This window comes from Gobio gobio (genome assembly GCF_949357685.1).
Source record: "Gobio gobio genome assembly, chromosome: 6".
Classification (NCBI taxonomy): domain Eukaryota; kingdom Metazoa; phylum Chordata; class Actinopteri; order Cypriniformes; family Gobionidae; genus Gobio; species Gobio gobio.
In genome coordinates this window covers 20,278,517-20,291,994 of record NC_137102.1, presented here as the reverse complement: position 1 = coordinate 20,291,994, position 13,478 = coordinate 20,278,517, and the positions used below count along the sequence as shown (strand labels likewise).

General features: G+C 40.8%; 2 protein-coding genes across 4 annotated transcripts in view; one reads left to right on the top strand and one right to left on the bottom strand.

The window, feature by feature from the left end:
- dpp6b (dipeptidyl-peptidase 6b) overlaps window positions 1-2,423 on the top strand; it is a 174,686-nt gene extending 172,263 nt beyond the window's left edge. For both annotated transcript variants that reach the window (XM_079818580.1, XM_079818581.1), the window contains exons 25-26: window positions 536-609; window positions 997-2,423. In XM_079818580.1, the coding sequence (XP_079674706.1) occupies window positions 536-609; window positions 997-1,146 (224 nt within the window). In that variant the 3' untranslated portion in view covers window positions 1,147-2,423. The remainder of the gene's footprint in view (window positions 1-535; window positions 610-996) is intronic.
- A 138-nt stretch (window positions 2,424-2,561) lies between these two features.
- Window positions 2,562-13,478, bottom strand: part of arhgap21b (Rho GTPase activating protein 21b) — a 92,773-nt gene continuing 81,856 nt past the window's right edge. For both annotated transcript variants that reach the window (XM_079818578.1, XM_079818579.1), the window contains 12 exons: window positions 13,393-13,454; window positions 11,859-11,992; window positions 11,627-11,769; window positions 10,927-11,085; window positions 10,755-10,833; window positions 10,305-10,378; window positions 10,077-10,166; window positions 9,615-9,740; window positions 9,494-9,535; window positions 8,333-8,438; window positions 5,788-5,819; window positions 2,562-5,640 (listed from right to left, as the gene is read on the bottom strand). In XM_079818578.1, coding sequence (XP_079674704.1) covers window positions 4,087-5,640; window positions 5,788-5,819; window positions 8,333-8,438; window positions 9,494-9,535; window positions 9,615-9,740; window positions 10,077-10,166; window positions 10,305-10,378; window positions 10,755-10,833; window positions 10,927-11,085; window positions 11,627-11,769; window positions 11,859-11,992; window positions 13,393-13,454 — 2,601 coding nt within the window. In that variant the 3' untranslated portion in view covers window positions 2,562-4,086. The remainder of the gene's footprint in view (window positions 5,641-5,787; window positions 5,820-8,332; window positions 8,439-9,493; window positions 9,536-9,614; window positions 9,741-10,076; window positions 10,167-10,304; window positions 10,379-10,754; window positions 10,834-10,926; window positions 11,086-11,626; window positions 11,770-11,858; window positions 11,993-13,392; window positions 13,455-13,478) is intronic.

Here is a 13,478-nt window from a genome sequence, read left to right as displayed (position 1 = left end):
AGCCATATCGGTCTAGAAAATCGCAACTTTTAATTTTCTGTCAGTCTTAGTACACGATGTAACTATACACATCACAACATGTAAATAGGAAAATGTTGCCGTTATTTTGTCACATTGAGCAGTAGGCTAGCAGGAACCATTTACCTCCAGTCTTTGTGCTAAGCTAGGCTAACGGTGGGTGCGTCAGACAAAGTTATGGCACGCACGGAGATGAGAATGGTATGTATGGACTTATCTAACTCTGGGGGATACGGTGAATAAGCTCAAGTCCCAAAAAGTCGGCGTTTTCCTTTAATTAAATTGCTGTCTATGGAGGGGCCTGAGAGCTCTCGGGTTTCATCAAAAATATCTTCATTTGTGTTCTGAAGATGAACGAAGGTCTTACGGGTTTAGAACGACATGAGGGTGAGGAATTAATGACAGAATTTTCATTTTTGGGTGAACTATCCCTTTAAGTTTATTTCTTAAATACATGCTTTTATTAAATCTGTTTCCCTGACACTGGATTATGTGTAACATTTCTTTGTTCACACAGAGAAAGTCCATTTTCAGCACACAGCCAAATTTATAACCCATTTGATAAACGAGAAGGCTAATTATACATTACAGGTAAGAGTTTATCATCCACTACTATTTAAAGCTTGTTTCGGCATTGTTTTTTTGTTTTGATTTTGTGATGTTTGTTGCGTCAAATATATTGCTCATACTAAAGGTATTGCGATTTAAACAAACTCATGATACTCATTATTAAATGTTAACCATTTAGGTACCATTTGTGTCATAAACATGAATGACACCTCAGTTCTTGTGGCTTATTGAAGAGAGCTAAAATGCTAAAACAAAACACTCAGAAACAGGGAACGAATATTGAGTAATACATTTATTTTTCATTGAATATCCTGTTTCATTCAGAAATCTGTCACATTAGGGTTTACAAAATGGGTAGTATTTGAGTGAATTGAAAGAATTGCAGCTCTCTTTTTCTTTTTTTGTAAGATCTACCCAGATGAAGGCCACTTCCTTCACTCGAAAGGCTCGCAGCAACATCTAAGTCAGTCGCTGGTAAACTTCTTTGTCGAGTGTTTCAGACCACCAGAGATACCGGCTGAAGAAAAACCGGAACAGGACAACGAGGATGACGGTTAAAGTCCTTTTCATATCCAACACAAGCCAGCTTACAGCCCGATATGCAAACTCCTCCCCTCCATTACACCCTCCTCCATCCCCATGTTAGTTCTGATGGCTTCTCCTGAGCCTCTGCATGGACCACGCCCCTCAACTCTGATTGGCTCATTGGATCCAGGAAAGCGTTTGAATGACTTGGTGATAAAATAACCTGTGGAGGTACATGTTGAACCATTTCATACTCGCAGTACCACACAAGCGTTGTGTGAGGAAACTGGATGAACTGTCGAGCTCTTTTGCTTGCGTTCTCTAATTCATGCATTGCTGACAGAAAGCTTTAAGAGATGACAGCACAATATAAAGAAGAATGATTGGTCAGAGTACTGAAGCTGCAAATTACTCAATTATTTTCCCTGCTGCATAGCATTCTGAGTTTAATCCAGTTATTACAGTTTAGGGCCTTTATTTGGGTATAAATGTAATTCGTTTCTGTCGTCAATGTCAGAGTTATCAGGCCTGTTTGTGCTGAACGAATTTGTGAAAAATTTTCATAATACCATTTCATGTGTCAGCTGAATGTGGCAAAAAAAAAGAACACAAATCATTCATATAAAAATTCTTACAGGGATTTTGATCGTTTCGCCTTTTGTTCCATCAAATGTGCTACAGTAACAGTCGCTCTGTTGTAGTAATGATCCGCAGCAGCATCCATTTTGTTTATTAGTGAATCGGCCCATTCTGAGAAGGATAGTCTTTATTGTTTTTCGACTCGAGTGCAGCTGCAAATGTCTGTGGATATTCATTTAGTCACTGTGCCTTATTGGAATAAACCTGCTTAAGACAGGCAGTCCATGAGGTAGGAAGAATCATTTATGGAGAAAAAAGATTTACGTTATTAAAGAGAGGACTAAGAACCACGCCACAATCCTGCCAAGAACATTTTCTTTACAGTCCTGTGTACTGGTTAAGTTGTACATTAATACAGTAGATTAACTGTGAATACACAATTCATAGGACTAGCTTTTGTCTTTTGTTCGGTCACATGGTTACAAAGAAGAACGTTTTGCATAGAATATATTTTCTGGCTTTATGATTTGGCATGGTGGCAAGATGGTTTCTTTTGTGTTAATGTATCCATTTACGTGTCATTACTTTTGACAGCTTGAATGTTCCTATGTGGTTCCACTGAATTTATTGTTGTAAGTGAAATCCTGTCTTGTAAGCAGATGCACTGATGTGTAAATTACTGTTTTGGTCCCTACTTGTGTGTACCTTGTATATAAAGCATTTTGAAAGCTACTTTGTTTCTTTACTCATTTAAAAGCAAGATACCGCAGGATTCTATACAGCTGCATTCATGCGGTGGACAAAGATTCAAGGACTGGTGACAGTCTGCCCCCTTGTGGCCTCAAACGAGACTGACGAAGAACCGAAATAACTCGACACTAGTTATTTATCAGACAAAAAGGGTTTATTTTCCAGTGTTTTACAATGCGTGTCCACCACAAGTGCAGACCCAGCATGATACAAACAGTTAGGGAAGCATTGTTCGCACTAGGGGAGACTGAAGAGCCCCAGAGATGATTAGCATGTTCGCATTCACTCGCCCAGGTCCCTTAACCTCACCTCTGTATCGTACAATACTTACAAAAAGAAACTGATGCGATGATGACCGGAGGAAGAGGAGCAGCTAAAACATGTAATAGATATGTACATTTAAGTTACTTATTTTACAGGAATATTTAAAATTCAAGTCTGGTTAAAATACCAAATGCAAAACTTAAAACAATAATGCATTAAAATAGTGTTAAGACCCAGGAGGAATGCTGTAGGAATGGAAGCTTCTCATTTTTCCATGAATGAAGTCTGGCTTAGATGAAGAGAAAAATATTTTAAATTGTTTTTTTTGTACACTATAATGTATGAGAGATGTGGCACCTTCAAATACCCAAGACCTGTATTCAATATGAGGCACTTTCATGATCCAAAGACACCTAATTTGTTCTTTAACAATCCATTCTTTTCCCATTATCTTTTTTCCAGCTTTATGCCAGAGACCGTAATCATGTCTCAGTAGTCGTAGTATAACAAACAGCAACATGTACACAGCAAATTGCATCAGAGGGAAGTTTTGAATTCCTTTTTGTCTTCCGTTATTTAAAAAAAAAAGTTGACTGTGCCGAGTGTCTGCCATGCATTGCATTTAAAAAGGAAAACAAAACAGACACCGTTCCATAGCACAGCACGCAAAGCAGTCCAAACACAGGCAGAATAAACAAAAAGCACAGAAAGGGGAAATATATACAGTTCATGAATGAAAATGGCAGTTTGTTTAGTATTACAAGCAGATACATTCTTGTTTTGGTTACTGAAGGATCTATCACAACACCAGGGGCCTCTTTACACTTTCCAATAAAATGAATCTTCTGTCAAGGTTCAAGACACTCTAGTCTTCTCAACGTCCTACACTTCCAGACTATTGACCTACCTCAGCCTATTTCTCAGTTACTTGCCTTTATCTTCCAAGCCATTTGGACTAAAACTGCTCCATTACATGATGTCTCAGTCTTCTTAACTCTACACTCAACTCTAAAATCTATGTTCACTGGAACTCGAGCTCACCCAGTTTTCCGTCAATACTGCACTTCATTTGGCCAACAGTGAGAGGGCCTCTGTTCACTGTACAACATTGGGTCTGTATGTAATTTCATTCACAGAAGGAAATATCACAGGAAATATCAATATTCCAGAGAATGCTCAACAGCTATTTCATACAGACTTTCTCCTGATCTCGAACATCACACACACACACAAACACGCGCTCTTGCTCGTTATATTCTACTGCTGACGCCAACATGGCTTACAAGCATCACTCCAGTACCTTAAAACATGTCAATACTCGGGACACTCATATATTGTGCACTCATATATAAACATGAGTATACACTCACACACACACTTTCACAGGTACTGATAGAAACGGGAACGGACCACTTGAGCACCAGAGAGTTTGTGCGGGTGGGCATCGGCGGCTAGGCTTAGGCTCTTGCTTTGAGCGGCCGCTACATCTCCATTGAGGAGCTGACCCAAGTGGGAGTGCGAGTGCGAGGGCCCAGCGGATAACCGGTCCCGTGATCGGGAAGGGTGCAGGTCCAGCCCGTCCAGGCTGACTTCAGGGTTGCTGGTGCGGTGTCGCTCTCGAGCTATCCAGTCTCTGATGGAGAAGTCCTGCGAACTGCACTTGGGCTTTAAACGATCCATAGCTGAGAGCTCATTGCCCTCGACTCTTTGCCAGTCCCCAATTACCGACAACTCGGCAAAGTCCCGCTGACCACCCATGGTGTGCCTGCGGCGGATATTGCTTTTCCGTTTACTTCGAGTCTCGGGGGACCTGGTGCGCTGGGAGCCCACCCCGAACATGTCATCAGCTGACGTTCGCAGTCGACACTTTAACCGGTCGGTGATTTTGATTCGCCACATGGGTTCGGCACGCTCCGATTCGCTGCGAGAGGAAGAGCTAAGACTGCCAGTGGACCGGCCCTTGACTGCCTCCAGCACTCGTGTTAGTCGACTAGACTCCTTGTCACTTCGGCTCCCATCTGCTGAAGACTCGCTGTCAGTCTTCTGCCGACTCCCCCTCTTGCGTGCCAGGGTATCACACGCGATGATTCGATGGGAGGAGATGAGGTTTGGTACATCTTGCAACGGTGTGGCGCTGCCTTCCAGTTGGTTGCTATCTTCAGTTGGCCCGCTATCTCGGCCACAGGCAAAGACCGATAAGTCGCTCTCACTGTCAGTCTCCATGGGCCGTCCTTCACTAATGAGCTCACTTCTTTCATCGTCAGCATCATCCCCACGGCTTTCAGCAACAGACTGTACCTCTGGACTGAGGGCTATGGACTCCACCCCTGTGTGGAAAGTCATGGAGGAGGTGGTGGAGTAATCTGATGTGATAGAGCAGACTTCTGCTCCTGGGCCCATTCCTGTGTTCTCCATCCAGTGGCCTGGTGTCCTCCCGAGCCTCATCCTTGGTACCGAGGCCTGGGAACTGGTGCTGTTAAGTGTGCCCAGATCTGAGACGCATCCATCGTCATAGTTAGAGGGAGGATCGGACAGGGAACTTTGGCGAGTCATCTGCATGTGATAACTAGGCTTGGGTGATGTCCTTATTTTAGGTGAGGGACAAGTTTGCCGGGGCAGAAGTTCAGAGATGAGCTGCTTGCTATCAGAGGTGAGGTCAAGACTGTCTCCTGGGCTCTGGTCATCATCCTCAGTCCTTTCTATTGGGTCATCAAGCCCAACTTCACTCTCAGCATCTTCGGTTTGATCATCAGGAGGCCAATTTGGATCATTTTGCACCAGAAGATTTGTCTTAGAGAAACTAGCATCCAGATCATCATCAGAGCTGCTCGGCTGAGGCTTGTCCTTAGGCTTTTTGCGTTTGCGACTAGCAAAGATGGAAGTACGCAGCAGCTCTCTACTATATTGGTCCTTACCAGAACCCCAGGAACCCTGCTATAGAACCAAGCATATAAAGAAAAGTGTAAGTTTACAATACATTGTGATCAATCTCACATCTCAGGGAACTGGCTTTTGAAGCAGGAGTCCTCTCCACTTTCACATAAAGGGGATTTTGTAATGATCTCAAAAGGAAGTACTCACCTTTGATTTGGCAGAGTCACTGGTGGTTGAATCTAGTGGAAGAGGGAGAGAAAAAGGTAAGTAGGCCATTTCAAGTGGAATACAGGAGGGACAAAGAGCCAGAGAAAAGCGGACACTGAAATATAAATATCCTTCACCACAACAGCAGCGGAACAGCACAAACAGTGGAGTCATGTAGAGATCCGAGAGATGAAGGCGACACACTTAAGCCATCACACACAGAGAAATGGAGGAAAGAGGAATGAGTGATGACAAGAAACCGGCAGTGTGCAGTAAGACAGGAGGCAGCTCATGCACACATTCACACAGACAGACAGCCTGTCCACAGTAAGACCGCCAATCACTGACACACACACATACACACACAGAACCAGCAGAACATGTCTACAGGCATTCTTTCCCAACTCAGAGACATCAAGGCAGGAATGGACATCCTTACAGCTATGTATTGGGCGGGAGGGACGAGAGTTGTAGCAAATCAGGTCGGAAACTGGATATTGCTGCTATGTGCAAATGACTAAGTATGCTTTACTTTCATAAACGTACATTAGATGGTTATATTGCATCATGGGATTTGTGTGTTATGCATGCGTGTCACTTATTCACAACCTGGAAACATGAAATGTTTGATTTTGTTTGGGTTAATGTTAAGTTAAACGTATTTGAAGGCTACTACGTAATATATTTAATGGAATTTCTAGTAATTGGAAGGCAATGTTTGGTTATAGAATTGAAATGCACAACAACTATTAGCTCAATTAATTGTGATCATTCAACTATGTACTAATCGCGACAAGTTTAGCTATCAGAGGTTTGAGGGATAATATGGGGCAGGCACAGAGATGTGAAGTTGTTTTAAAGGATGTTCACACTGGAAGTCGCCACGTAGCTGTACTGTGCTTTGCTAGTTTGCCTACTGAGGTGAATTATGCAACCTCCACAGTCTGCTCTTTCATTAGTTGTCACCACATCACGTCTGATTATTTTCATGAGCAGTTAAATGGCTCGATTCAACACTAGCAGTCAGTTACACGGCACCTGAAAGGTAGCTATGCCACGGCTAACCGCAGCCAGTCTGAAAGTTTACAGGTAAAATCAGTCACTTCTCGGTGTTGAACGGTATCAGCTTTTTCGGTGCAGAACATGGAGATGCAGAATGAATTAAAGCACTGAGAGACTATGACAAGGGACAACAAGGGTCAGATATGACAGGAGGGCAGAAAGGGGCTAAAGGGGCCAAAGCTATAAGGTGGTAGAGCAGCTACGAGGAGGAAACAAGTCCTTAAGGTGGGTTACTTCACCACTCAAAAGCCCCTTTGCTCACTCTCCATCAAAGATACTAATGCTTTTGAATGGTATGAGATTCATCGGGAGCTTTATGATTTAAGCCGGCTCAGCCCCTCACCACACCCCTTCAGACATCATCAATGACAGTTACTGTATGTCACATGACTGGAAGAAATCCTGGACACCATACCATGCTAGAACTCCATACGGTCAGCTTCAGAGACAACGAGAGACAGCAAAGAGGCTTTTCAGACACATTACACCATCACAGCTCTGTATCCTCTCTGTTAATAATAGTCTTATAAGATATGAAACGTGCAACACGACGATGACAAATATCAACTTCTCTGACACTCTTTTTTTGTTTCTTTTGTTTTCTGGTGGGTTTGTCCCGGACTCGCTTTCAATTTATAAGAATCTGGGATTTCTGCAGACTAGGCAGCTACACTGGGGACAACACTCCTCCTTCTTCCTACAGTCCCAGCTGTCCATCACAGACATTACAGAGTCCATCAGTGACATCACCGAGTGATAGACGCCGCCCACTTGGCCTGTGTCAAGATTGGGTAATGTGTGAGCAGTGCTGGACAGGGACAAGGGAAGAAAAACACTACAGACAAGATGGGTCAGACGGGTAAACCTTTGGTGGTTTATCATTGATTTTTCCATTTCTTTTGGGAAAGAACATGCCAGGTTAGCACAAGAGAAGAGTAAGGAGGGAAAAGAACTGAAAGAAAAGGAGGAGTGGAGTCATAACGGAGACTAAAGCATTAGGGAGGAGGGATGACAATGAGTGAGGTTCAAACCAATACAAACCAAAGCAAAAGGAGAATTCTGGAGAAATCATATAATTGAAATTAAGACAACTAGTCAAAAACAATGGCCGAAGGTAAAGAAACAATTAAATGAAAAAGGTTGATTCATAAGCTTCACAAACATAGGAACTATTTTATCCAATTTTTCAAACAGCTCATCAAATACGTATGACCAATGCAAAATTGCTAAAATAGTTCACCTTTACATATGCACCAAGACATTTCTGGCAAGCTTGCTTTTGTTTGCTCTAAACATTGACAGATCTAAATGGCAAGCATGAGTATCTGCTAATCATCTGAAATATACTAAGAGAGTGAACATACACACACACACACAATAACATCTGAACACCCTGAATGTTTCAATTTGGTTTTAAATAATATCCATTCTTCTAAACTCATATCCCTGGCCTTGAACTGTTGAACTATGACGGCAAGATTACCTGAGACGTCTCCGGGCGATGGAGCGGTGCGGCCAATGTTGGTTAGCAGATGGTCAATGTTGGGCACAGGCTGAGACTGAACGGTGCTCTCTTGCTCCACGGCGGTCTGACATACACAAGGAATGAGGGGTAAAAATTCCTGTCACTGATATGAGGCATATTGAAAACGTTCTGTGCAATCTTAAGCATGTGCATGTATGAGCTTTGCCAAAGAGACAAATGTTTTCATTTAAAACCGATTTGAAACATTTTCAATGCAAAGATTGTGTGTTTCGTGACCAGTGGTAGCTTCACCACCATTTAAACCATGCAAATGCTTGGGGCCTTAGTGGGTCCACAAATGACAAATTCATGTGTCCTTTTTTCCAGCAAATCATGACTTAAAATAAATTAAATTGTCAATTTCTTGTAGGTTTACAGTCTGTTACTGCATGAAAGTGAAGAGCAGGAAATAGCGGAATTGGTTAGTTTATTAGTTCTTTGTCTTTCAAAAAGCTGAATGCAAAATCAACAAAGCAAGTTTGTGTTTAGTAGCAGTGGATTTCACTCACGGATCAGTTCCACGGCCATTTAAAGAAGAAGCACTGTATGCTATGAGTGTATATGACCTGTGCATTGTACGCTGTAAGTTAAAGTGGCTCTCTTGAATTCTGCATGAAGATGCAAAGCTGCTTAAGAAGCCTTATTAAAGTAAGCTTCTAACTTGCCTCGCACCCTAGTATCAGATGTACCTGTAATGCAGCTTTTGTTCTGTAGAAAATGAAATAATGCATCAGGTCTGAACTGCTTGGGGTCCGAAAAATTATAAATCTGCCCCTGTAAGGGAGAGATGTTCGATGTTGTCCGGGATGAATTAGCTCTACAAAAGCAATGTAGCCATTTAAGTCCCGAACCAACTCTGAATGCACTGAGGGGATTTCAAGAAACAATGGACACTGTTTCAATTCAGATGTTAATACCAGGTGGAAATGGGACCATAAGGACACTGAGAAAATGTTGAGGATGACTCTTCTTTTCCCTGACCAGTGTTACCTTAGAGACTCAGAGGTTATACTGAGCCAAGACTCAACTACTAGATCTTGGAAAAGGATTGCACGGTGATGCTTGTTTAGGGCGGAGAAATCCACTCAAGAGGAGAGTGGCAGGAAGTTACAGACTCACCGTTGGCTCTTCATCCCCATCTTCTGTGAAGAACCAATCATACTGTAAAAGAGAAAAGCAGACAAAGTTGAGCAGAATTCAGACATCAATTTACACCGAGAGTAAAGGAAAATGGTCTTACTTGCTGAATGAGAGTCTCAACGATCTTGTACTGATCAGGCATGTGCGTGACCATGTGCGTCATGTTGTCTTCAGAGGTTCTGACAAGGGTTGGGCCAAACACGATGGCCAAGTTTCGTGGCTCCATCTAATTAAATCCAAAAAAAACTTCAGTAAAGAAAGCTTTCAATTCCTTTCTTTTATAGGAGAAAATTATTGACGTATTAATGTCTATAGGAGAAATTATTGACGTCACACAACAAGCATTCGGGTTCTTCAGACAAGCACTGCCGTTTTAATGATCTGTTAAGAATTGTATCATTTAATGTTTAACTTTTATGAAAGTGATTGTTTACAGTGCAGTAATATTAACCACAAAACCAGCTAAAAGTTTATTCAGAATTTTAATTTTATCATTTCTTGTAATGGGGTGTTTAATACACCTAAACAGGGTAAATTAACTGAACATCTACAAAGCTCATACCTTGTTTTTCTCACAGTTTTCAGAGACAGTTTTGAGATGTCCAGAGAGGAACTTGAGCGTTTCATAATGATGGTCTGGTAATTCATGTATCTGAGAGGGATAAACACAGTAAATATGATTTATTTCAAACTGTTGAGGATTTTATTGCTGATTAGAGCAATTGTATTTCTCCAATCTAGTAAACATCAGTATTTAGTAAATCAACTGCAGTCTTCAGATAAACTGTACCAGTCTCTTCAGTGCTTTTAACCGCTCAACAGGGTCCTCCATTCGATTGGCATCAATAAAGTTGGAATATTTTTCTATGATCAGAGCAAAACAAGCATCATTAGAACACTCCTGAAGTCTATTAATCAAGGTCCCCGCATTCAAAAAGACACTATAGCAAAGGAATATTTCTGCTGAGTATGAAAAAAATGACTACAGAACTTGTTACTTAATATTTTATCATTTTTGAACATCATTTACTGACCTTTTTTAAGATTTAATTAATTTCCAATTTTTTTTTTTCATTTAAAAAATGCCTGATATTTTCAAGTTTTCTATGACCATATAAACTATAACTACTACTGTCGTCCTCTAGGAGGAGTGCTTCCTCCACAAGTGGAATAAATAGGGCTTAGATACAAGTTTCTCTCTATTGGAGAGTGCAGTATTCAATGCGATCATGGGTCTCACCATTAGTAAACAGAGGCTCAGGAAGTTTCCTGAAAAAGGACTTGAGCAAACTGCTGATCACATTGAGGTCTCGCCACTTCTGCTGAACAAAATAAAAGCATAAAGATCAGGACTGCCTTTATGGTACAAGAGCTCATACATGATATCACAACAAGGCAAAGTGTTTACTCACATCATCCTGGATATCAATGTCTGTCATGCCTTTAGTGTCTAGTTCCTCCTGCATGCTTGAGATGGCAGCGTTGTTTCCAGGGACTCTATAAATCCCTGTGTACTCCAGCCCTCTCTCCTCCACCAGTTTACAACACACATCCACGATCAAAGGCACAAACTATAACACAAACAGCAATTAGTGTTATTTTTAATATCATATAATCTTAAAAATCAAAAAGGTTGGCCATATTTCACCCTAAATTCAAAAGAAAATTGGGAAATTCCATTTCGTATTGGGGAAAATGAAACCTATTTTTAGAACCATTTACTCTTTTCCCATAATGACCTTAGTTTTATGACAATTAAGCCTACTTACTACACAAAACCCCCTCAACACTGTAATATGAATTATTATTTATATATTTTTTTTACATTCTAGCAAAGATTTAAAATGTAAAATATTCAGCTATGTTGCATTAGGGAAAAATGCTAACAATGTCAATGCAAAAATTTGTTCTAAAATAGACTTACCTGAGACATCTCAGGGCAATGGATAAGTGCAGCCATATTTCAATTTCTTTATGCAAAAATACAATTTCTTTTTTTCCCCATTTGCTTTTGAAGTGAAATGTAACCTTGACACGTTTGCATGAGTTTCACCCATAATAGTTTAATTTGCATGACGCAGAACCACATTTTTAATATCTGGCATCTCTTACTCTATTGTTTTGTGCAGGGGGGCAATTATCCAGTCGCACTCCAAACGTGACACCAGCAGTGGGTCTCTTATCTTGAGGCTTCTTCTTCAGGCCTGGAATTCCTCTCCTCCAAGCGGCTTTATCTCTGGGAGGACTGGAGTCATCTGAGACACATATCGCTGACATCAACATTTCACTGGGATCAAAGCGCATTCCATGGGTTTCAGTGTCATGTCATAATGACGTGTGTTACCTTTACTCCTCTCCTGTTCGTTTCTGGGCGAGTACGGACTCTGACTCTTACTGCTGCCACCCAGCAGAGTGTGTCTAATGCTGAGAGACTGTCGTGAGGTCTTGGGTGATGGCTCGGTCTTACTGCTGGGTGCACTGTAACAAATACACATATTATTGGACACTGATGGCAAGGCATGCTTACACAGTTCAACACATATGTGAAGAGGTAAGTAAAAAGAAATGGTTTAAAAGAGACCTAGACTCTGTCCCAAAACCTAGTGAACAGACTACCAAGTAGGGTCGGGTATTGACACCAATTTCACGATTCGATTTCATTCACAAGCTTTCGATTCGATTATATTTGATATCGATCATTGTGGATATATATCAAATACAGTACATGGCAAATTTTCTTGAGGAAAAAAAATTCTTAAATATTGCTGTAAACTATACGTCAGTTGGTACATTACTATAATATTGAAGGTTAACCTTAACTGATTTAAATACAAACATGAATTACACTCAATGTTTTTTATAATAATAGTTATATTACGAACTTTACAATTACATAATCATATTTCTACTCAAATGTGTTTTTTGAAATAGAAATTGAAAAACTGGCAATCATAAAAACTTGACGGATATTAATGCATATATTAATGCAATATATTAATGCATGTTTTATTCAAACATGCATTCATATAGAAGAACATTAAAAATTCTAATTTAAATTATAATCATTTTTCTAGCTGACTAATGAGTTTATGGGCACTGAATGGTTTTTCTGAGGTAAATTTTACATTACGTGACACATTGTTCACAAGATGTTTTATTGACATCTTTACACGGTTGAAACACTGATTATCATCTTTTAAATACCTTCAGAGTCAGACGTTCATTAAGGTTTATTCTGCGCTGTAACTGATATTAAAGCGGAGGAGATGATCAGTTCAGTTCAATACTAATAATTACTGCTGCCTTAATTTCTTAAACCAATTAAGTTTTTAATGAAAACCTCTGTTGACAGCAGCCGAGTTTGGAAAGATAGATGCCCATTGCATTCCCAAATGCACATTATAAGCGACACAAACTCAGAGTAGATGCAGAGATGGAGTTTGTGTGGAGTAACATTTACTGTGAACCGAGTCACTCTGAGACACTGAAGCGGCTTGCATGTAAAAGGAACACAGGCGCATGTAAATTGCACTAAACCACATGCCTAAGTGCTAGTCAAGTTGTGAGAGAGAGAGAGAGAGAGAGAGAGAGAGAGAGAGAGTGTGAGTGTGAGTGTGAGTGTGAGTGTGAGTGTGAGTGTGAGTGTGAGTGTGAGTGTGAGTGAGTGAGTGAGTGAGTGAGTGAGTGAGTGAGTGAGTGAGTGAGTGAGTGAGTGAGTGAGTGAGTGAGAGCTGACAGAGCTTTATTTCAAGTCACTCACTTCTGAGGTTACATTTCAGTCAGGATGCTGCCAATCTAAACAGTGAGGCAGCTTACTACGATTTGAAATGGCCAATATGGCAAGGCAAACATGCTGGTCTCTAGGACATGTTCTTTACCTCATGGATATATACTCCTTGAGCTTTCTGTTGATCAAATCAGTGCTGGTAACGGCAGCGTTCTAAAAATACAAGACAAAGAATAA